This window comes from Acomys minous (genome assembly GCF_964271855.1).
Source record: "Acomys minous genome assembly, chromosome: 2".
Taxonomy (NCBI): Eukaryota; Metazoa; Chordata; class Mammalia; order Rodentia; family Muridae; genus Acomys; species Acomys minous.
In genome coordinates this window covers 89,483,196-89,508,157 of record NC_140484.1, presented here as the reverse complement: position 1 = coordinate 89,508,157, position 24,962 = coordinate 89,483,196, and the positions used below count along the sequence as shown (strand labels likewise).

General features: G+C 46.6%; 1 protein-coding gene across 2 annotated transcripts in view; it reads right to left on the bottom strand.

Moving 5' to 3' along the window:
* Window positions 1–19,975, bottom strand: part of NELL1 (neural EGFL like 1) — an 843,592-nt gene extending 823,617 nt beyond the window's left edge. The window contains exons 1-2 of one of the 2 annotated variants that reach the window (XM_084773584.1): window positions 19,379–19,975; window positions 11,277–11,405 (exon numbers count right to left, since the gene is read on the bottom strand). In XM_084773584.1, coding sequence (XP_084629710.1) covers window positions 11,277–11,405; window positions 19,379–19,433 — 184 coding nt within the window. In that variant the 5' untranslated portion in view covers window positions 19,434–19,975. The remainder of the gene's footprint in view (window positions 1–11,276; window positions 11,406–19,378) is intronic. The other variant, XM_084773585.1, reaches the window with a different exon arrangement.
* Window positions 19,976–24,962: the final 4,987 nt, after the last annotated feature.

The following is a 24,962-nucleotide window of genomic DNA, read 5'->3' as shown; positions in this document are numbered from 1 at the left end:
AGGCCCAGTGGTGACTCCTGAATATGACAGGACCAATGAACTGGTGAGCTCACAGAGCTGTGGTTGCCTGCACAAGACATGAACAAGATTAAGCCAGTCAGCATTCCAGCGCGGAGGGGGAGGGGCTCACAAGACCAATCCCTAACTGGAGGAGCTACTGACGCTGATAGATTCTGGGGAAGAGAGTCAGTTTTCTTTAGGGGTGTGGTCCTCAGAAGGTGGATCATACTCTAGTAGAGGACAACACAAATCAGACAGACACACACACACACACACACACATGCACGTTAGACCTATCACCCTAAAATATAAGGACACAGTAACAAGAGCTCACTGGGAGGCCGGGCGTGGTGGCGCACGCCTTTAATCCCAGCACTCGGGAGGCAGAGGCAGGCGGATTGCTGTGAGTTCGAGGCCAACCTGGTCTACAAAGTGAGTCCAGGACAGTCAAGGCTACACAGAGAAACCCTGTCTCGAAAAACCAAAAAAAAAAAAAAAAAAAAAAAACAAGAGCTCACTGGGTACCAAGTTCAGTTCTAGCACTTTGAACATATTGGCCTACTCCCACCTCACTGCAATTGGACGTCATAGGAACTATTTTCACCTCTGTCTTATGAATGAGTATATGTAGAAACTTACAGGTAGAACATGTAGGTGGCTTTCTAATTAACATGGCGCACTGACCCTGAATAATAAGATCTTACAGACTAGTGTGTTAACTGGGTGGTGATGAATTGGGAAAGCCTAAGCTCTGTCGAGTCATGCAACCTCTAGTCACACAGGACAGAGGAAATAGGGCTGGTGTGGCTAAAAACTGAATTTTAATTTTTTTATCATTTTAATTCATTTGAAATCGAGCACTGGTGAAATGGGAGGTTTTGTGACACCAGATGCCAATCAGTGAAAGATGGCATAATCATTGGGATACAAGAGAGATGATGACTGAGAAAGCACCCGGGCTTACTGCCTTGGGAAAGGAACTTAGGCAGAATCCAGCACTATCAGAGTTGAGGACAGGAGGCTCAGAATCCGGGGAGGTTGAGGCATCTAGCTTTGTCGGACAAGGTACAAGAGACAACTTCAGACCAAGAAAGAATGAGCCATTAAGAGCTGCAGCAAGCTGTGCACTCACCATGTGAGAATATTGCCCAGAAACAGAGCAGAGCAGGATGCTAGCACCCAACACACAAGAAGAGTGTGTGCTTCCAGCAACCCAGGGAGGACCACCATTCCTCCAGCACTGGGTAGAGTATGCCAGAGGGTTTGTCTCAGTGATGGGAAATAATAGCTCAACTCACAATGAAGACTCCTCTGGGCCATTCTGAGCAGCCTCAAAAGTGGGACCCAAAAGCTGTTCACCAGTAATTCAATGATATTCTAGAATACAACTCCAAGGAATCTATAACACACACACACACACACACACACACACACACACATATGTGTATGTGTGTGTGTGTATATATATATATAAAGTAACAAAAACCAGTATCAAAAAGCAAACTTCACAACAGCTAACATTCGATCAAAATGGTTAGGTATGCAAGGCACAAGCAGTAAAAAGAAAAACCAGCCAGTCAAAACTGATCCGGGATCTGAGAGGATTACTCAGTAAGCATAGTGTTTGCTGTGCACGCATGGGCACCTAAGATCGGACCACCAGCAACCCAAACTAAAGGCTGCCATGGTAGTGTCTGCTGCTAAACCTCCGTGGTCATTAGTGAGGGCGTGGGTAGACAGAAACAGTTGGAGCTCGGGTGCTCACTGGACCTGCACAGGCTCAAGGCAGACAAAATCCTAGTGTGGAGAGGGAAATGGACACAAAGCCCCACCCCACAGCTGCTGAGAGAGGAGGTCAGTTTTCTTTAAGGGTTCAGCCTCCAGTGGGTTGGCCACACTCCAGTGGATGGGTGGGCACACAGCCAAAATTATGCGGGCGGCACAAATTGGACTTGATGGGAGAAAAAAAAGAAGATGAAGAGTTGTGTTGAGTAGTTAAGTAGGGGTGGGTGTGAGGAAAGTTGAGAGAAAAAGACAGTCAAGATATCTGAAAACAAAATGGTTTTAACTCAAACCAGTCCCATACGGAAGAAATGTGGTACAATTACAGTGCTATATATCATAAACAAAAAATTTTAAATTAGTAGTAAATAAAACCCTTCTGTAGCACACAGAAGATAGGTACATTGTCTCTAGGGAACACACGGCAACACAGCTGATTTTGTGCCAGGAACAGTGTGAATAAGAATGAGAGAAAATAGCCTTCTGAGCTGGAAGTTTATGCTCAGCAACCACGTATTTGACTTGAAGGAAACATAAAGACTGTCTCAGAGACATAAAACACAGAGGACCTCAGCACCAGGAGACCCACAGTCTAAGAAATGTTAACAGAAATATACACTTACAAAGGGGACATAAAGTACAGAACACAGTAACCACATAGACAAGAGCACACAGAGGTCAATCTTTTTTGCTTAAATTGATCTAAATAATATTGGCTTGTTAAATAAAAATAGCAAGAATGGGGCCTAGAAATATGGTGCAGTGATTAAAAGTTCTGGCTGCTCTTCCAGAGGACCAAGTTCGGTTCTTAGCACCCATGTGGCAGCCCACAACCATTTGTAACTCAGATTCCAAATATCTGGTGCCTTCTTGTAGGCTCCACAGGCAAAGCATCAAAGCATGCACATGGTCACATATATGCACACAAAAGACCATACATATACACACACACATACACACATACACAGAGAGAGAGAGAGGGAGGGAGAGAGATAAAATAGGTCCAAGCACTTGGATGATAAGGACTTGTCGAGCATATGTGAAGCCCTGGGTCCTATTCCAAGCCCTGCAAATAAAAACAATGCTAACAGTGCAGCCTGTAGCCCAGCATACAAATAAAGATGAAAATATATTGCAATGGTAGCTCAAAGGTCAGGGACACAGAAATGGACTATTGAGATGTTCTTACAATAACATGACCAGAAGTTACTAGAAAGTAGATTGTGATAGTATAAAGACAGATTTTGTGTGACCCAGAGCAACCACTAAAGTCACAAAACAAAAGATTGTATTAAGAGACCAACAAAGAACATAAAATGGAATCATAAGTAAATAAAAAAAAAAGCTGTCCATTTATCCACAAGACAGAAAAGGAAGAGAAAAGCAGAAGAATAGAAGAGAAGAAAGGGGGGAAAGGAAAAGAAGATGAGAAGGGAAAGAAGAAGATGAGAGAAGAAAAAGGAGGGAAGGCGAGAAGGGGAGAGGGGGGAGGGGACAGGGGGAGTCGGGAGGGGAAGGGAAGGGAGAGCGACAGGTAGAAAACAAACAGAAAAAGACAGGTTTAAATAACCATATCAACAGTCATACTAAATGTGGACTAAATGTAATAAAAAAAACTTAGGATTGAGATGTAATATGAATAAATTAATCAAATATATTTTAAAATCTTTTTTTAAATCCTTAGGTTGTCCTTTTGATTTTTAAAAAAGTAAAATTGTGGGCCGGAGAGGTATCTCAGCAGCTGAGTGACACCTCTTCCATGTCGAGGACCGTCTCAGTTGGGTTTGGGTTCTTGAGGTCAAGAGCTTTTGAAGCGTTGGTGGACAGAAGATAGGTGAGTGACAAACAGACCAACTCAGGGGAAGTTTGAGTCTGAGTGTCGCTCTCCTGTCTTCTGACCACCGACGCTGCAAAAACTCCCGACCCCAAGACCCTATACCCAACTGAGACGGTCCAGGACATTCCAGAGGATGTAGATTCAGGTCCCAGCATCCATGTGATGCCTCACAGACAGCTGTAACTCCAGACAATCCAGTGTTCTCCTCTGGTCTCCATAGGCACTGCATGAAGGTCGTGCATGGACACGCATATGGGCAAACATCCATACACATAAAATAAAAATACATCTTTACAGAATAAATAAATCAGTAAATAACGTGTCTTAGCTACTTTTTTATTGCTGTGATGAAGACCATGATCAAAAGCAACTGGAGGAGAAAGGGGTTTTGTTTTATATTAAACGTGTAGTCTACCATCCAGGGACGCCAGGGGAGGAGGCAGAGCTGATGCAGAGCCCACGCAGAGAGCTGTTCACTGGCTCCCATGGCTGGTTCAGCTTTCTTAGACAACTCAGCCTGTGGGTGCCACCACCCCTAGTAAGCTGGGTACACACACACACACACACACACACATCAGTCATTAATCAAGAAATGCGCTACAGACTGGCCTACGGGCAAATCATATGGAGGCATTTTCTCAATTGACAGTCCCTCTTCCCAAATGACTCTTGACTTGTGTCAAGTTGACATAAAACTAACCAACACAAAATTAAAGGACAAGCCCCAGCTGTGTAAGTACTCTAGGGAAAGCACCTTAAAACTAAACCTCAAAATACCTATAATGAGTGGGAGAAATCCAGACCAGAAATCTATGTACCATAAGATTCTATTTGTAGAAAGTTCTAGAGAGTATAAATTAATCTATCAAAAAAATGATAGTAGAACAGCAGTTTTTGGAGAGAGATGGGGAGAAGTAGGTGTTGAGGATTAAACAGGTAAGGATAAACATCTGTATCCTTATCTTAATTCTGAGATAGTTTCACGGATATATTTGTATATCAGAATCGTCACACCATACTGTTTGAATGTGCACAGTTTACCATGTCAATTATACATCAATAGAGACAATTAAGCTCTAATGTAATATTTGTATGGAATAATTTATTGAAACTGGTTTCAGCTTTAAGTTTTATAAAACCTAATATATATTGATGATTACAGGTGAAATATTAGCCTTCAAAGGCTGTGCTTTAATTTTGAAGACTTTGTTAACAAAAGGTAAACCATCTTAACAGTCACCTTTTGTGTCGGCCACATGTTGAAATGAAAATATTTCACAATGAAATACATGTGTAACTTCACCAGCTTCTGTCGACTTGCTCAACACGCCTCCCCTAAAACATGAGGTACATTCATTGCACATTTCTACTGACAGTTCTCCAGCACAGAGGGAGATTTAACTGAACTAATACTCACAACACACTAGTGTCCACATTGCTACCCAGCAATGGGCAGTCACAATAGCATTCTTCCCAAAAATGTCCACACTTTAATCATTGAGTAAATAAGTCATCTTACTTGGAAGAAGAAACTTTAAACTTGTGATTTATTTTATGAGTCTTGAAATGGGGGCATTGTTACAGATGATTCATTTGCATAAGTCCAGTGTGGTCATAAAAGTCCCAACAGAGGGGACGGGGGACAGCAGATCAGTACCCAAGAAGACAGTGTGATGAGAGAGGCAGAACCAGGAGGCAATGTAACAGCAGACACACACGCCAGAGCAATGTATCAAGTCCAGGAGGGTGGTAGTTATTGGATGTGGGAAAGGCTTAGTTACCCAGGAAGAACACAGCTCTTCAGTCCCCAACATCAGCCCCACAAAGCTCACTTTAAAACTATAACCTCTAGCCGGGTGTGGCGGCGCACTCCTTTAATCCCAGCACTTGGGAGGCAGAGGCAGGTGGATCGATGTGAGTTCGAGGCCAGCCTGGTCTACAAAGTGAGCCCAGGACAACCAAGGCTACACAGAGAAACCCTGAATCAGAAAAAAAAAAGTATGACCTCCATAATTCTAAGATAATTACATTTTGGTTTTTATGGGTTTTTGTTGTTGTTGTTGTTTTGTTTTTTTGTTGTTGTTTTTTGATAATTACATTTTGAAGTAACCAAATTTGCAGTCACTTGTTATAGCAACAGTAAATAAATAACACAGATTACGTGTGTCTGAAGTCAGGGTACTGCTGCAACCAACAGCTAAGAATTTGGGAAAGGCTTTGACTTGGGTATCAGAAACAGCCTGAAAAAAAAAATCTGAAGGGTGTGGTGGAAGAATGCCTTCCACAGACTGTTACTAGAAACTCTGAGAGGAAAGTAGAGAGCTGTACTGCCTTGGAGGATATTTAACTGTTGTTAAGTATGTCTAACTGCGAGTGCTCAAAGGCTGCTACTCCTGGAAGCTTAGAAGGAAACCAGAGAACACTGCATACCAGAAAACAGGGACCTTTCAGCTAGCGGCAGGAAGGCAGGCGGTGATTGGCCCTGCGGTGACCTGGAAAAGACACCTGCCAACAGCAAACGTGTTTGAGGAGCTGAAGGGATTACAGGGGTGGCCTGATTTCCTGCTGCTCCTGTAAAATGGCGGATGCAAGCGGGAGGTTGGGGCAAAAACTGCTAAGCAGAAAGCAAGGAAGACCTGATGATCCGAATTCTCAGCGCGTCTCCATCACAAAAGATAACAAAGTGAGACCGACTTTGGGGTGGGGAAGCCCACGCTAGAGGGGAGGCCAAGTGTTATGAGACAGTTTTTGGCCCGGTGTCTTGAGAGAATTAAAAGGCTGGAAAAGTTCTTCGAGCAGGGATCTCTTAGAAGAGATCAAGTATGATTGACGGGTCACCTCGGCTATCTGGGTGGTGGAAGCAGAGGTAGAAAGATGTATGGAAGAGCCTCATAGTCAGGAGACCTTCAAGAATCCTGAGCTTGTTCGACATGCTAAGAATCTACATTAACTAAAACAGCATGACATTTGCCATAAAATCAGACGCCTGGACCAATGAAACAGAATAAAGCACTCAGAAATAAATGCAGGTTCCTACAGCCAACTGATTCTCAACAAAGACAGGAAGAACACACATTAGAGAAAGCAATGTTTGTTCAGTACCAAAAAGGCAAATACAGCAAGCTCAGTGTTGTATGTGAAAACTAAGAAATTGATCCTACAGAACAGAGTATGAGCCAAGGAAGGGACAGGTAAGAGCCTAGGGGTGAACACACTAAGTTAGGCGGAGTGCCTTCTAATGCCCTGCAGCAAGTAGGATAATTCTGATTGACAGTAATTAATTAAATACTTCAAAATAACTAGTAGAAAAAAAAAACTTTAAATGGTTCCAAAACAGAACAGCAATAAATGACTAAGGTGACAGTCATGCATTGAGCCTAACCTGATCGTCACCCACTGGCCACAGGCACTGAAATTCGCCTCTGCACCCCATTACTATGTACATCTACTATATATCAATCAATAACAAAATACGGTTTTTAAATATTCCCAAAGCTGTGTGTGGTAACACATATCTGTGATCACAGCATGCAGGGGACTGAGGCAGGAGGATTTCAAGTTGTAGGCCTGCTACAACTTGTGGAAGCTTGTTTTAAAATTTAAAATAGGGACTATGGAGATGGCTCAGTCAGTAAAGTGTCTGCCAGACAAACATAGGGACCTTTGTTTGGATCCCCAATTAAAAGCCCACTGCAAAAAGCCAGGTGAGCAGCACATATCTGTAACCACAGAGTGTTAGAGAGGCAGGGCAAGGACGGGTCAGCCAGTATAACCAATCAGTGAACTCTAGAGACTCTCTCTCAAAAAAACAAGGACAATCTGGCCTCCACATGCATTTTCATATGAACATACATACACATACACTATTTTGTCTTTTTTTTTTTTCCAAAACTGAAGACCAAAGCCAGGGCCTTGCCCTTATTACACAAGCACTCTATCACTGAGCTAAATCCCCAGCCCCCATACACTATATGCACAAACACACACAGAAGATGAAGTTAAAGATAATAAAAATAATTTTAAAATATTGCTGAGACTTTTATACTGTCAGAAACATCACCAACTGGAACTGAAAAGAAAATAAGAGGACCAAACGAATAAAGGCTCATAAGACCCCTCCCCCAACCTCCATTGACAGGAAACAGATTGATAGACTTGGTCATCTGCAAACACATGTCCTCCTTCATGCCAAAGGAAAGCTATCCCAGAGAGCTGTGCCACAGATTGGTGGCAGAGATTGTCCCCAAGCCTTGAGACTCAGTGGCGTTGGCGCTGCTGGGTTCCCAAATTATTGGGATGGGTGGTGTTCCCTTTCTTCTTTCCGCTTCTTCCCATTTTAAGCAGGAGTGTCTGTGACTGCTGTTCCATTTCTGCCTCCCTTATCTGTCTTTTTTTTTTTTCAGGTCCATGGACCTACAGATAGAAAGAAAGTCTGTCCCGAGTGCATCTCAGCACTCCTGGTCTAAATTAAGAGCAAGGTTTAAAATTCTTCAACAGGAAAGACTAAAGGGGATTTGGGACTTTGGGCTGATGCTTTAAGGATTAAGAACGTTAGAGGATATTTTGCATGGAGGACAGACATGAATCTTTGGGAGCAGAGGGTGCAATTTGCAGAATAATGATCCCCCAAAGAAGTCCGGGAGTTAATCACCAGAACCTATGAATATGCCACCTTAAGTGATAAAGAAGCCTTTGCAGATGTAAGACACTGGCAGGAGAAAAGGGGCCATCCTGGGCTATCCAGGTAGGCATGGTATAATCAATTGCAAGAGCCCAGGATATAGGGCAATGTCTCATCCAAGTCCCAAGATGGAGTTTCTCTTCCCACCGATGAAGCTGAAAACCCCCACCTGAAAGACATCCCAGAGGCCAGTGCCAACACAGAGAAGAAACATGTTTAAAAGAAAGATTCCCCCCTCCCACCCAGCCCAAGGGCTCTGTGGTAGAGTGAACCCCCCACCCAGCCCAAGGGCTCTGTGGTAGAGTGAACCCCCCACCCAGCCCAAGGGCTCTGTGGTAGAGTGAATAACCAACCGTGCAAGCAAAAGCCTCTTTAAGATACACTGGGCAGAGGAATTTTAACCCAATGAAAAAGGCCCATTAGTCACTTACTACCCACTACGTACAACAGAACTATCTAGACAAGCGGCAGGAACGCTGCCCTCATGAAGCTCACGGAGCACCCAAGTTTTCTCACAGACAGAGAATGGCAGGGACTCTGGCTTTCCACAAGGCACTGAGCAGAACAATCAGATGACACCACCTTTGTTCTTTTCGTCACCCCAGCTTAAATGGTCCCCCAAATGTCTAAGTAATTGAGTGGAACTTGCATACCTGTAGTTTTGTTGCAAGTCATTATACAACACCTATAGATTTGCTAATTTGCTACTTATCGCTAACAATTGTTAGTTATCCGAACAAGTGGACATCTTAAATCACATCTGATAATATCGGTTCAGTGATTCGAAAGTAACCCTTTTGTTATTTATGTTTAATATGAAATGTTCCAGTACACCCATGCTTTGCATCCATGCTCCCCTATCTGGGGATATAGTGTGGGGAAGCTATAAAAACTTTAAAAATTGGAGCCCAGCTGGAAGAAGTGGATCACTAGGTACACACTTGGAGTATATTAATCGCCACTCCTCCCTGGCTTACTGTCTGCTTCCAAGCTGCCATGATGTGAGCTGCTCCTTTCTCCACTGCCTGCTTTAGGGGACAAAACCTTCTAAAACGAGCCAAAATAAATCTTTCCTGCTTCAGGTTGTTGGTGTCAGGTATGCGGTCAAAGCAACGGAAATCTAACCAGTGCACTTGTCTTCAAAGAAGGGTTGAGTTGAAAGAACCTTGTCAGGCATTTTTACGTGGCGATACCACGTTGTAATCCTTACATGTTGGATCATTATGCTCCCCTACTTTAACCTCTGCAATGGTCCCCAGTGTTGTGAGATTAAAGTACATCAGCTAACAAGTACACAGCCTCCCACCTACCAGAATGGGCACTGCATAAGCCACCAGAATACTTAAACCCATGCCACTTGTGAAATATCGCCTCTGACTGCTGGTAAACAGTCAGTGTTTTCTTCTTTGGGCACCACCCTCCAGATAATCTATACCTCTTTCTGTTGGCTTCTGTTAAAGTCAACATGTAACTCCCTCCCTTCCATAATGGCCAGACTTAACCTCTTCCCACCCCAGGCTTTCCTTTCAGATTCAGGTCCCTGCTGACCTGCCATGGTTTCCAGGTGATCTTTCTCTTGTGACCACTGTCTCCCACCCAAACTGAATCAGAGTTGTGTAGGCACTATTTTTTAACTCTATTTTAATTGGGGTACTTTATGCCTCAACTGCCCTTCCAACCCCCAAGCCTAAGTAGGAGAGAAAGAAGGTTAAAAGGGACAGGGAGCATAGACCTCTTTAGACTTAGTTCTGGCTGGTTAGGGTCGCTAGGTTTTTTTGGGAAAATGCCAATCTCAGGCATCAGGATATCTAGCAGTCCAGCAACAGCAAATGGCAAACACAAAAGGACAAACAAGCAGCCTTCTTCCCCTTCCATCCGGCTTCTTGAAGCCCCTTCCTCACTCTAGGCTCTAATATTTATACCTTCTCAGAGTCCTCAGAATTCCACTAATTCCAGCTGGCAAAGACCACGCCCCTCGCTGAGTTGCATGAGGCGATTTTCAGCTTGCGGACAAACCAAAGTGGTCCCATATCCCACACTTGGGATTAAAACAGAAACCTGTTTGCATAACGTAACTGAGTTTTTAAAGAAACCAAAACTTCTACTACAGACTTGCCTCCATTAATTTTGATTGGCGGTGTATACATCCTCTTCACAGTTCAGAATAACCAACTTTGGTTCAACAACAACTTGTGGGATTTGATGTTTTCTGCATTATATTTTAGGACAGGGGCTGCGTGTGTCTTCTTTACTCTTGACATGGAAGAATTCTAAAACAATGCCAGTGTTCACTAAACAGGAACTATATATCAGGCACTGCTACAGAGGCCCCATTAGGGGATTGCTGCTGGGATCTGTCACCTAGATGAGGGTACCAAGGCACAGAGAAGCTAACTCCTGCAGGCAACAGTGGCAAAGCTGGAAGGCAAGTCCAGTCAGTGGGGCTCCAGAGCCCATGCTTTGAAGCACTGTTCCATCTTGGCTATAGAAAGGCTTGTTTAGATGGTGTGTAGTCAGGCAGAGCGGAGGAAGTTGCGCCCAAAGAGAATATAGCCATGGGCATGGTCTTCCCACAGATAAGACAGAAGCACAGGCACAAGGGACCACAGAAACAATCACAAGATAAATGATCTGTAAGCAAAGCATGGCCGAGCAGCAGATTCCAAAAATTCTGAGACTTCATCCCTCAACAGGCCCCACCAAAGTCCTCAGGGGAGCATTTCACTGTCAAATCAAGTATCTTTCCACCACACATATTCTCACTCTTAGAACACTCCCTGCTTATTACACACTTCAGGATAAACACACACACACACACACACACACACACACACACACACAGCAGCAGCAGCAGCAGCAGCAGCAGCAGCAAAGGTGATCCCCAAGCACAAGAAAGTAAGCATACCTCCAGACAGACTCCTCCTTCCTACCCTCACCTCATGCAAAAAAAAAAAAAAAAAAAAGACATTTTTTTACCTTGAAATAGAAATGCTTTGCTGGCGTTGTGTATTCCGGCCACCTGAGTGACTCCCAGGGTGGTGTTCACAAGGTCAAGTTCTGTGATAATGTCCATCTGAAGCTCAGGGTCCATCCCAAGGCCCAACACTAGGAAGAAACAGATCCATGTTGGTTTAGCAGGCAGAGTGCAGGCAGCAATACATATAGAGCAGATTACAGAGGAGAGGGGTGGTCAGGATTCAGCCAAGGCTGTTAGGAGTGCTGGAGGGGGGGTTGCCCTGGGGAAAACAGAGCACAACTCTACCTTATACCCCCCCCTCAAAGCTCACTCAGTTCCGTTGTCCCCTCCCCCGGCCCACTCCATTATAGATGTCTACCCCTACACCCAAACTCCCTGGGGCCAAATAATTTTCAGAATTCAAAAGGGAGCACAGGTTGAAAAGGAAATATGGCCTACACGGCATGTTTTATGTAACACCCTCGGCAAAGACTTGGTCAGCAGCCTATAATCAAACTCCATGGTATTTCTGGATTGAAAGAGTGTAATGTAGTGTAATGTTTTCTCCTAATTGAAATAATGACTTAAACAGCCCAATATCCCTTCAGGCCACATTTTTGTCACCAAATGAATTCAACTCAGGACGATTTTTGCTGTCTGATGAATTACAAAGAAATTTAGGTTCTTTAGACTTTCAGGGTGTGAGGATGGTGGATGCAGGATGGTGGTGCCCATCTATCTGCCCCAGACAGACACAACAGCAAACCCTGCCCAGAGCGAGCCCCATCACCCAGGAACCACTACCTGCCATACACAAGAAGAAAGCCGTGGAGCGGGGTGCTGCCCCTACTGGAAAATGGTGGCAGGAAAAGGTGGGTGTTCCTATTAACAGGTAGGTACACCCCTCCATAGGAATCCTGAATAGAAACGCAGAAGCCTAGACACCTCTCGCTAGGGCAGGAATGCACTGACTCTCCTTGTCTGGGAACGACAGATCCCCGAGGGTGTCTCTTACTCAGAGAGTGTTCTGTGGAACGACTCGTTCATGGCTGCAAAGTGATTTCCAATTACATATATTAATAAGGCTACAGATCACTCTGAGGAACTTTGTTTGAAGCCATTCATGAAGGCTCTGCTCAGCTCCACTTAGCATCTCAATAGTGGGTTCTGATTGCGTGCTTGGAAATGTTTTAATCAGCAGCAGCTGCCAACTTCCCTCTGATGGCAATGCAGTCACCCAGGCTGGATTCAGAACGGGATTCAGTTTGTCCCACCGAGACTCAGTGAATATTCATCAGGTGTTCCTAAGCCCCCACAGCCTCCCCTGTCCTTCTCCTACCCTACCTGCCTATATAGATTAGGGGAAGGAAGTGCATCCCTCTCCTCCCCTTCCCCTATTAGGAAGTAAAGCCTGCAGCTACATCAGAAGGCTAGTTGGAAAGGGGCTTTGGAGTTGAATCCAGTCATTGCCAAGGCAGAAACCAGGTTAAATCAAAGGTATGGTACATTTAACTGCCTTCTTGGTTTCTGCCAGGCTCCTCTCTCTCTCTCTCTCTCTCTCTCTCTCTCTCTCTCTCTCTCTCTCTCTCTCTCTCTCTCTCTCTCTCTCTCTCTCTCTCTCTCTCTCTCTCTCTCTCTCTCTCTCACACACACACACACACACACACACACACACACACACACACGCACTCACGCACATCTTCTGAGCTGAGAATGAGAATTTTCTCCTTGAAATGCAACCAGTTACAAGACCAGATGACCCAAAGATCCTTCTCACATCTTTGGGCACGGGGTCCCAGGCAGCACATACAGGTACCGTACATGCTGTGGGCACTAAGAACATTCTCATGAAGTTTTCATTCCTGATAGAGAAGAAACAAAGAGGATAGATTGGGGAAAAAAATACCATGAAGAAGATGAAAGAATGTATTGGAATAGAAAAACAACTTAGCGGCAGAGAGGTGGCCTGGCTCAGTTGTTTTGAGCTAAAAGCCAAAATGAGGAGGGCCAAGGCCTGTGTGGAAGCCAGGAGCACCATGAGTATTCTAGAAACAGAAGAGGGATGGATAGGCTGGGCTGTAGCGGAATGGGTACAGGGGTGGGAGGAATGGCAAAAAAGAGCTTAAAGACAGGTGTTCTCCTTTCCTTTCCATCACTTTGGCAAAACAGTCTCCACACCTCACCACTGAGGGAAGTCAAGGCAGAAACTCAGAGCAGAAACCATGAAGGAACCTGCTTGCTGGCTCACTCACTGATGCCCATGCAGGCTCATGCATAGCTAGCTTTCTTAAACAGCCCAAGACCACCTACCAAGGGAATAGTGTTACCCAGAGTGGGCTAGACCCCCCTACATCATAACAATCCATTACAGAAAGGCCCGCAGTCCAACCTGGTAAAGAAAATTCCTCAGAGTCTCTCCCTCTTCAAGGTCTGTGAGCTGGCTCAGAGGGTGGGGGCACCCACCAACAAGCCTGCCCATCTAAGTCTCATGACCCACATGGTGAAAGGAACCAACTCCCACAAAGTGTCCTCTGATCTCCAAACTTGTGCCATGACCACCATCGCCCCCACAGCCTTGCCCGACATAAACAATAAGTAAATATGTCATTTTTTAAAAAGTTTAAGACTCTCTTTGCTGGTCACTCTCTTCTCAGTTGACAGTGCTAGCTAGGGACTACCAGGGCCAGTGACAAGGACCTTGGCTATATTCTGTTTCTAAGGGTCGACTGTTGGAACACTGTGAAATATGTGCTTAGGGAAAAGATTGGAGGGCTATGCTCAGATTGACATTTCAAAGATGCTCTATCTGTAAGCTTCCACCTGTGAGCTATTTTTCGTACTACACACCAGCCCAGTTCACAGTGCCCGCTCTGAGCAAACCAAAAGTGGACAAGAAATTCTCTGTCTTCTTTAGTCACAGTCCCATGAGCCAGCTGTCAGGGCTTGTGAGCTTGGATGGCAGCAGCTCCGTGATCACCTTGAACAGACAGGAAAGGGACTAATATTTCAATTTGATCTATAGTGTTCTCAACCTATACAGCACAAATTAAATCAAAGGTGATCTCAGAGGGCCTCCAACCTGGTCTTTTTCTGGCCAGGAACTTGGTAGTGGCTGGTCCATGTGCTCTTAGCCAGACATGAAGAAAGCAAAACATCTCTGTTGTCCTGCAGCCTCCCACGAGGACCTGACATTTAACAGGCTTTTAATTCAGATTAGGGTTATTTACTTGATTGTGGGGCTATATAGTCCTCTGTGGTAGCTATGACCTCAGAGCAATAAGAAAGATCAAAAAAAAAAAAAAAAAGACAAGAGGGCAGGCGAACCAAGGAAAACAGACTATGGTTATCTTAGTTAAGATTGCTATTGCTATTGCTAGCCGGGCGGAGGTGGCACATGCCTTTAATCCCAGCACTCGAGAGGCAGAGGCAGGCTGTTAGTTCGAGGCCAGCCTGGTCTACAAAGCGAGTCCAGGACAGCCAAGGCTACACAGAGAAACCCTGTCTTGAAAAAACCAAAAACAAAAACAAAAAGAAAAAAACAAAACAAAAAAAAAGGTTGCTATTGCTGTGATGAAATACCATGACCAAAACCAATTTGGGGAAGAAAGGGTTTATTTGGCTTACATTTTACTGACTACAGTTTGTGTCAAGTTGGCATAAAATAGCCAATCTTCACCCATCCCACATCCACCCTCTTGCTGGAGTGAATGAAGGCCACTTCTTCCTCTGTTCCGAAATCAGCTGTGTTCCCTGCCTTGGCTACTGAGGCATCGAGGCTTACAAAAGCAGAGGCTTGATTGTGCTCACATGGTGGGAGTTCCTCATCATAATGTGATCATAGCCCTAGGAATAGGCCCCCTGGTCTATGAGGACAGTGCAGACACAACTTGCCTAAATGTGAAGTGACGTTCAGCTCGACCCTGCCTGGATAAGACAACACCAGACCAACCTACGTGCATCCAAACACAGTGAATACTTGTTGCTTTAAGTCTTTAAATACTTGTTGCTTTAAGGTAGCTTGTTGTGAAGCTGTACTGTGGCAACAGAAAATCAGCATAGAAACTGAAGACCCCCTAAGATGTTCAATTTAAAAATACACAAGTCTCTTCGCCTAGGGGATCTGCAATGCAAAAACCTAAAAGGTGCCCAAAGAGACCCTGTGGAACAGATAAAATACTATAATAGTGTCCTCAAGCCCACATCCCCAGATGAGAAAACAGTATCCTTAATTCAGAAGATATATTGTGGAAATACAAATCCTCCGTCATTACCAAATATCATTCCTGAGAGCCTCAGTTCCTCATGCATAGAAAGGACAGTGCTGCATCCCTGACACTGGAGGTCTGGGTGGTGACCTCACAAACAGGCTCGCTCTACATGCTCTACATACGGCAGGTCCTCAACTGGGATTTGGATTACATGCCCCTCCTAAGACACACTCTCCAGACCATCCCAGCAGTGATCCTGTGCTCTACAGAAGTTAAAGACAAAACTCAGGTGGCCCTCCTCCCACTGGCAAACCATTTTGCTCTTTATATGAAGACTTCCCAGACAAAAAAAGAAACCAATTAGGCTTTCAGATGTAATTTTGGTCTCTCCCTTTAATTAGTCCCTTTCAGGACGATGCCCAATGCTGATAGAATAACACACTGCGCATGGCATAGGGAATCAGAAAACACATTAATAAGGAACCATCTACGTGGCCTCTCCTGAACCTTGCATCATGTGAGATGCCGGCTCCATTAAATAGGTTTTATTTCCAAGCTTCTGTCTCTTGTCTGTGCTGCCAGGTCCAGCCATTTCCTAGGAAACCCTATTAAAGTTTTCTACTTTTGACATAACAGCTCTACAAATGGCTAAAAGTGGGCATTAGAATTAAGCGGAACAAAAAGCTCCTGGGGAGGAGATATTTTTCAGAGCCTGGAAAGCAGCAGTCAATATGACAGAGGCACTTGAGGTCTGGATCTGATGTTCGGAAGTCACTTCAGCTGATCCCTGCTGTTGCCCACAGCCTTAGCCAAGGAGAAGCCCAGCCCAACGCCCTTCAGTTTGCCTTTGATGCCCAAGACGGAGGCTTCCAAGAACAGCTTCCTGCTCTGTCCTGCTTCGGATCTAATCCGCCTCCTGGTAGCAGCTGCTTTTCTGGTCCACTCAGAACAAAGTGACACTAGAAAGAGACTCTGTGACCTCCTCTAATAACAGGACTGTATGGCCACTTGATCTCTTTTTAATACCTTGAAAAGCGATGGGCTTGCTGCTGAGCCACCAAGAATTGCTTCAAATAGAAAACTCTCTCCTTTCCTGCATGGGGCAGCAGGAGGCACCAAGTGGGCACCTGGAGGGTTATTGATGTTTTGGGTACCCCCTTCACTCTCTACCCTGGTGCCACTCCCCGCCCCCACACCCCAGGGAAAAAACTGGAAAGCAAGGAAGGCTTAAGCACTGAGCTCATACAACTGGCATTTCTAAGCTGCAGGAGAAAACTTGTGGGTGCAGAATGCTCTTGCTGCTGTTGCTCTGCCCATCCATGTACTCCAAAGGTTCTCCAGGCCAGAGTGGTGCCAGCAAGCTACCATCAGATGGTTGCATTCGAAGCTGCCCCTGCACTGCAGTCTTGCTTTAATGAAGATGTGTCTGATATGTCATCTACTCATTTCCATTAAAAGCCAGTGATATCTGAGCAGCCAAGTGGGCCACATGTTTACTTCATCTAAGACTTAACATCCCAGACAATAATTGTCTCACTTGACAAATAAACTCTCCAACCAGCTGTTTGGATCCTGATGTTGTAATCGCCAGTTGGCCTTTGCAACCTAAGGATGGATGTGGGATGTAGAGATGGGGCTTCCTGTGCAAAACCAAAGAGGCTGCTTCCAGAAACCCATCACAATTCTCCCTCCCACTACAAGAAACTGCAAAGACAATGGGGATGATTTATTCCATCGCCTTAATTCTTCCAACAATTTATATGGAGAAAGTACGTGGCCTCAGGCAATCAAGTTGTTACTACCAAGAAGCACAGAGGTTGGCCTTGCACCAAGTCTGGGGACGGACTGGGGAGCTGCCACATCCTTAGGCCCTTCCTGTCTTTGCCCAGTGCTTCCTTGGGTCTGGACTGCATTCTAGTGCCCTTCCAAAGCCCTCAAGACAAAACTCACACGCCTCACTGCCAGAGCAAAGCCTTACAGGTGAACAGCCACCCCACCCCCTCCTCTCTCCACCTTGTAGCCAGACCTTCCCTCCCGTGTGTGTGTGTGTGTGTGTGTGTGTGTGTGTGTGTGTGTGTGTGTGTCCTGAACACCAACTTCTCACAGCCTCTCCTCCCACATCACACTGAGTAACAAGGATGCTTTCCGGTTTCCACCAAGATTCTCAGCTGTAAGTTTCCCAGTCATCAAGAACAGGGGTCCTCTCTCTTTCCCTGTGTTGCACCTAAGAAGCCACCCACTGTCAAAGCAAACAACTGAGTTTGTCCAAGATGAAAAAGGGGCTGGAGAGGGGAGGGAAGATGACACCTCACATCAGGGTCTCTGCAACCGAAGTATTATGGAAACTCAGCCTGGCGCTGCATGAGCGCAGTTTTTGGCAACTTTTCAAAAGAGTAATAAAAAACAAAGGATGGAGACATTTGGGCCATGATATGGAATGGCCAGCAGGCTGCTCTCTCTCCCCCCTTCCTCTGTAGGATGTCCCCAGCACTACCCTCCCTTCCCAGCGGGTAACCCAGCTCTAGCCCGTGCACTGTTCTCATCTTCCTGGGGCTAGTTCTGGTTTGCTAAAAGCAACTGTGGTAAGCTCCACTTAGTCTTGGGTCTGTCGGCTGTAGAGGAAGCTCCAGAAAGACACTGAGATTCTTTTGTCCCTAGAGAAATGCTTCCTTGTTGCTTTACGATTGAGTACCTGAAAGCCATAGTCCACTTAGGTCCTGAGAAGTAAGGGAGGGCGTCTAGAAGCTCCCAGACTCCTAACTCCCAAGAAAGGCCCCTGGGGCTCAAGGAGATGGAACTTTTTAAGCGGACTAAAGGTGGAGCGAGCTCCTCAGTCCTCTCAAGGTAAGCCAGCTGTCAAGCCAGCAAGGGAGACTGAACCTCTAGAGGGGTTACTGAAGGCAGTTAAGGGACAGGGACTGGCCGTACATCCATTCTAGGCATCCAAGACTGGGCAATGAGTCTGGTGTCTGGTTACCAAGAACTACGGGGCTGCTTCCACTCTGTTGGTCCACTTCGTACCCATCCTAACCCCGCCCCTGCCTCCTGACAGCTACTACAAGCTTGGTGAAGTAGGCTACGTTCCTAAACCCCACGGGACTTGGGGTCAGGAAAGCCTGTGGAAGAGGAAAGAAGGGAGTGCGTATTAGAGTTCTCACAAGGCACCTCTAGCGGGGGCTTGGCCGTCAGACGAGTCCCCTTAGTCCCGGTCCGCCCTCACACGCAATCTTTCATGGTAACAGGAGAAACACCGTTTAGGAGTCGAGAAAATCTTGGGTTGTCTCCACTGCTCTAATTTCCCTCCTAATAATTGTTTGCCCAGTCCTTTGGGCGGGGAGCGTATAGAGGAGAACACTCCTGAGTTCCCCTCCCGGAGCCAAGTGGGAGCCACGGAAGAGCTCGCCAATCTCCACTTTCACCCCCCCCCCCCCCGCAGCCCTCTCCCGCGCCGCGCCTGGCTCCCCGGGCTCTGGCCGCGCCTGCTAACCGCACGCGCTCCCTCTGCGGGTGGAACTCCCGCAGCTCGGAGACAGCCTTGCCCACCGCACCCTGCAAGTTCAAAGATAGAAGGCTAGCTGGCTGCGTTGCAGCGGGCTCTGACTCCTGAGAACCGGGAAGGTGCTTGCTAGCCACACAAGGGTGCGACCACTCGGCCGCACCCCTCACACAGAATGTCCGCAGCTGCGTCCCCAGGGAAGAGGACGCTCGCGGGGATATCTTTTCCAGCGCTTTTACCCCGAGCTGTGCTGGAAGATCAGAGACCCAAGCACGCTGCCGTCCTTCACCAGCGGGTCAGAGCTAGGTTCCGCGCCTCCAAGCCAGAGTAACCCAAGCTTACAGCAGCCCAAGAACCCCACTACCAACCATCACCACCACCTTCCCCCAAATCCCTCCTAATGCCCAGCCTTGCTTACCTGTCCTGGCGGTGCACACAGAGAACCACAAAACTAAAATCACATCCATCGGCATCGCTCCTGAGGCTCCCCGCCAAGCAGGGAGCACCAATGCCAGCAAGAAACCAATCCTTCCGAAAGCCCTGGCTCTCTGGGCTCGGAGCCGCTAAACTTGCTGGCGGGCGGCAGGGGAGGTGGCTCGCCCGCGCCGGGTGCCGCGCTCGGGGATCGCGCCCAGGAAGGCAACCCCGGCCGCCCCGCCCCCAGCCCACCCCCCACCACGGGGGGCGGCGGCGCTAGGCTAGAGCCCTGAACCCCGCTGCGGCTGCGCTCCCCCTGAGCTTAGGGCGGGAGCGCCAGGCTCCGCTACTCCCGCAGGTTGCCCTAGGCGCCTGTGAGGATCCCGCTCGCCCCTTAGGCTCCGGTGCTGTGAGGATCCGGGCTACCCGCGCCGCGCGGCTTCACGCCCCCGCCTCTGCCACTGCGCCGCGCTGCGGGCTACCCAAGTTGCCTCAGTTATCCCGGCAGGGTCCGAAGCCGTCCAGCCCGCGTGCGTGGCTTTTGCCCCCTGGGGGAACCAGACCTACGCGGTGTCGCAGAGTGACCCAGCCCTTCTTTGGAAAACAACTACTGGCGATTCGCTCCAGCAAGTGGATGGAGTGTAGCAGGTGGGGAGTGGAGGGAGTGGGGTGATGCCTGAGTCCCCCGAAGGCCACCTGTACGTTCTGTCTATCTCTGGCCAGAGGCCCCTGTGACTGGATACTGGCTTTTAGGAGTGCTGGGGGGGGGGGGGGGGCGCGGTGCTGAGGCGGAAGGTACAGTACAAGTCCCTAAGGTTAGAGCAATCTATGGCTGGGATTTAAGGAGTGTTTGCAGGCTTCGTTCTACAGGCCAAATGCTGCCACATAGGGGAAGTTCTAAACCATTTTTTTTTTTCTGTTGTGTGACTTTCTGGATGGTTTTCTCCAAAACCGGTTCTCCGGGCCTCTCTTTCCCTTGCCTTGGAGACTCCGACAGGAACACCACTCTGCAGAGAGAAAAGCTGGGCTTTGCTGGCGACCAGTGGACAGACAGAGTAGGCTCTCCTGTCTAGAGTACCCCTCTGTTACTGGAGCCGCCCTGCGGGGGGGTCCCTATGTGCCCCCAATCTATCTAGGGGCCCTGCAGCCACAAAACCTGAAAGGCCAGAGCCTCTGGCTTACACATTGCTGCCATGTGACTCAAAGCTCCCTGAACCCCACCTTGCTCTGGGACACCAGCTTCTCCCAACACTCAGCACTACTCTGAGATACATAAATCTATAGCATCCCTCTCTGGGATCCCAGACTGGGGGGGTGGGGGGAGACAAACTTCTCCAAAGAGCCCTGCTTCGTTTCCAGGCTTTCCCTGAGGCATTGGCACACTCTGTGTTCCAGAGGCTTTAACTTCAAAGACACACCTTTTTGACCCCAGGAGACCAGTGAGGGTCACCAGTTTAAGGGCACAGGTTATGAAGAGGAAAGGTCTTACCTGCATGTTCCTCTGACCTTTGTCCTGTTTTTCAGGACGTTGTGTATCCTCACCACTGCCCGCTTACTTCATATTCGACCTTCCCTGGGCAGGCGAAGAGAGGAACCATGAGAGTTAAGTCCGCTTGAAAAGTGCCCACTGCAATGCAGTTGAACTGGACTGTTACAGAGTGGATGATGTCAAGGCTCAACTAACTCTCCAGCTCATGTGTGCCTACATGTGTGTGTGTGTGTGTCTGTGTGTGTGTCTGTGTGTCTGTGTGTGTGTGTGTTGGATGCCCTGCTGCTGGAATAACAGGCCACTCTCTCTGACTTGTTTGCGGGATCTCCATGTCCTCTGAAGGAGCAATGTGGACTTTCAACCACTGAGCCACATCTCCACACTCAGCTTTTCTTGTTTGTTAGGTACCTGAAGATAACCTGGAACCCTGATCCTCCTGCCCCTTCACCTCTTATGGGCTAGGATTATAGGTCGGAGCTACCACACCTAGATTATGTGGTGCTTCAGATGGAACCCACAACCTTGGGCATTCTGAGCAAGCACTCTACCAACTAAACTGCCTCCCCAGCCCCTTAACTCTCCAACTTTCTCAAATCTCAGCCTGTCCCCAGAGCTGACTCTTACTCTTGTATCTTCATTACGTACTTGGGATTTCCCTTCTTCCTGGAGCGTGCTGCACTCAATGCCAATGTTAAAATCACACACTGCAGAAAATAAGATTCCCCGTGCTTCCCTGGGCCTCCTGGATAAGGTATGGGTAAGGACACCATACCCTAAGCTGTACTGTGAGAGCCATGCCCTTCCTCCAACACTCCTTCCATCATAAATGCACTTTTATAGCCTTTAAGGGCTTTGAACTGATTTTCCCAAGACCAATTTATTGATCTCAGAAATCCCAGAAGCCCTAAAAGGCACAATGGTCCCAGCAAAGGGAAACTATGACTTAGGTTATGTCTTGTGAGCCCTAATCTTCAAGACTGTGTAAGCTGGTCCTGTGGGATGAGGGTTTCAGTGTGTTCCATCAAAAAAAAAAAAAAAGAATTGAGACATATGTTCTTTCATCCATTAACAGTAACAAGAGTTAACCTCAGCAAGCTCACAGATCTTCCCTAGACAACTAAGTTCCTCAGTCTCCTCAGGTAACTGACCCTTGAGTGGGCATTTGGGGTAGTTAGGCCCCTTGGGCCATCAGAGAATATGCCCAGTGAATTTCGACTGTGCAGTTAAGGAGCTACACGGCTATATACATGGCCAATGGTGGAAGGTTGCCATGTGATGGTGCTCCTGAGAGCAACAAAGCTTACACCCTGAACCCAGGTCTATGTTAAATCTTCTGGAGATAAAATACCACAAAATGTAGGTGCTTGGTGTCTGGAGACAAGCTTTCCATGATACGACTTGCTGTGAGTCCCCCATGCCTCCATAAGTAATATTAAGAAATTCATTGACTTCACCAATTTAGACTTAGAATCTTCCTTTGGTCTGTGTGCACCCCCCTCATTTGGGGTGAATAGATGTTTCTTTCACATCTCCTCAGGAAAGTCAATCAACATCATAACATATATTCCACTTCTGTAAAATCTCCAGAAAAGCAAATGTATAGAAACAAGGGGTGGATGAGCAGTTGCCTCTAGCTGAGGCGTGGGGAGGAGGACCGGGGGAATGTGGCTGAAGGGTGTGGGGCTTACTTGAGTGGTCATAAAGTGCTCTAAAGTTGAAGGGTGTATGACTCTCATACATACTAAAACCATACTAAACATACTAAAACATACTTCACAACATACTAAAAAACCCTGAATTGTATACATTGGGCACATCAAGTGGTATGTGAATTATATCTCCAGCTGGTTTTGGAAACTTCTTTTTTTTTTTTTTTTAAGATTTATTTATTATGTATACAGTGCTCTGCCTGCATGTACACCTGCAGGCCAGAAGAGGGCATCAGATCACATTACAGATGGTTGTGAGCCACCATGTAGTTGCTGGGAATTAAACTCAGGACCTCTGGAAGAACAGTCAGTGCTCTTAACCTCTGAGCCATCTCTCCAGCCCCTTGGAAATTTCTTTAATGATGTCTGTAATACAACCAAGTGGGATTCTTGGTTTCTGGTGTCTCCCTCTGCCCAAATTTGTTTCCTGCCAACTTCTAAGGGAAAGCACTACTCTCCACTACATGATCCAATCAAATAACCCATGGTTACCCTAAACTCCCCTCTTCCTATACGCAAGACATCAGATCCGCCAGAATCCATGAGGAAAGGGGATCTTCTCCACAGCCCTCATGTCCCAACCCCTCTGACCAATTCTTATCTCTTCCTGGCTGCTTTCACAGACTCTATGCTTGCCCCTTACAATTCAGTCACCCCCACAGGGGTCACAGTCTGCTTCCCAAACTGTACCAAATTGTACAGGGAAGACACAGCATGCTTCAGCTGAAAGACAGAGAAATCAAGCTGAACTTCCTGTTCACTCAGGTAATTAATTTTATTCCTTCTCAAGTCTCTGATGGTGTTGAAGACCAGATAGTTTAGTTTTATAATTAAGCTTTGTTGTTTAGGGGTTAAGATGTTTTTAGGTCTAGATAGATGTCTTTAGGTTGATAGAAATGAGATATGATAGACATTGATTTACACTCAGAACTTTAGATGCACCAAGATAGGAAAGATGTTTTCTTCAAGGATGCCAAGTACAAATAACCAAAACACTATGAATGTAACATATATATAATTCCTGATTGTCTCATGATTCTTGTAGCTGTATGTAGTTTATTGCATATATGTGTAATAATATAAATGTATATGTAAAAAGAAATTTTAATTAAAAAAAAAAGAAATCAATCTGGAACAGAGCCAGAAGTGCTGGCTAAGCTTTCAAAGTTCTGGAAGTACCGTGCAGGCTCCTGGAAGAGGGTTGTCATCAACCGTCTTACACAGCTGTGAACCTTCCATTTTGCACTACCCGACTGCCAGACAAGATGTGTGCATTGGTGCCATAGCGGCATGGCTGCTAAAGGGTTAACCAGCCGGTTTTTAAAAGGTAATTATCAAATCATATTCCCTTGTTCCCAAATCCTGCTGTAGTCATTGTGCTTTATTAACAATCCAACTGTCTTTCAAAGCCCTTGCTCTGCTTCCTACCTGTCTGCCCATTTCCCCTTCAGTCAGTCTAGGCGGGCTTTCTTGCCCTTCCCCCAACAGACTTTTACCTTCCCTGTGCGTGGTTGTCTCCCTACCTGGAATGTTGCATTCATAAACCATTGTGTAGTTCACTTTGAGCATGACTCTTGGGTGTCTGCTGGAAAGCTGGCTCCCTGAGAAGACACTGCCTAGAGCAATATCTCATCAACACGCCGCCCCCCCCAGGGCTTTCCACATGTATGATTATCAGAAGTAATATTATTCACACATTTTCCTGTGTGTTCTCTGTCTCTCTGGCTGTAACGCAAGTGCCCTGAGACTGGAGGTTTGCCTTTCTGCTTCACGTCAGTTTCTGTCCACTGGAGCAGTGTCTGGCACATTTTAGAGGTCTGATCATGGCGTATTGAATGAATGAAGCAACACATTGGCCACATGAACCCATGTGAAGAACGTGGCTTTTCCAATTGCCGGTCATCAAGGCAACAGCCAAGCTGCCTTGCCCTGTTGGCCTCTGGGGGCTGCTCCAAGCTGTCTTCCTTTGAGACCATGCCTCCCACAGTGAGAAGGATGAATAAGGAGAAGCCTAGTCAGTATTCAAATTTGTCCCCCAGCTAAGGGGAGGCCCAAGACTGAAAAATTATGCACCTCTTTTGTTGCTTTCTAAGCTCCTCTTTGTTCAATGGCCTTAGAATGTCTTCACACTAGACCTGTGTATAATAAATTTCCTTATAAAATTGGATAAAGGGGAGGAGTAAAGAGATGGCTCAGTTACGAAGAACACATACTGCTCTGGCAGAGGATCTGAGTTCAGTTCCCAGTGCCCACCTCAGAGAGCTCACAGCTGCCTGTAACTCCAGCTCCAGGAAATCTGACGCCCTCTTTCCGCCCTCCACAAGCACATACACATCATCATGTACACATACCCACACACAGACACCTGTGTGGTCACATAGTTCATT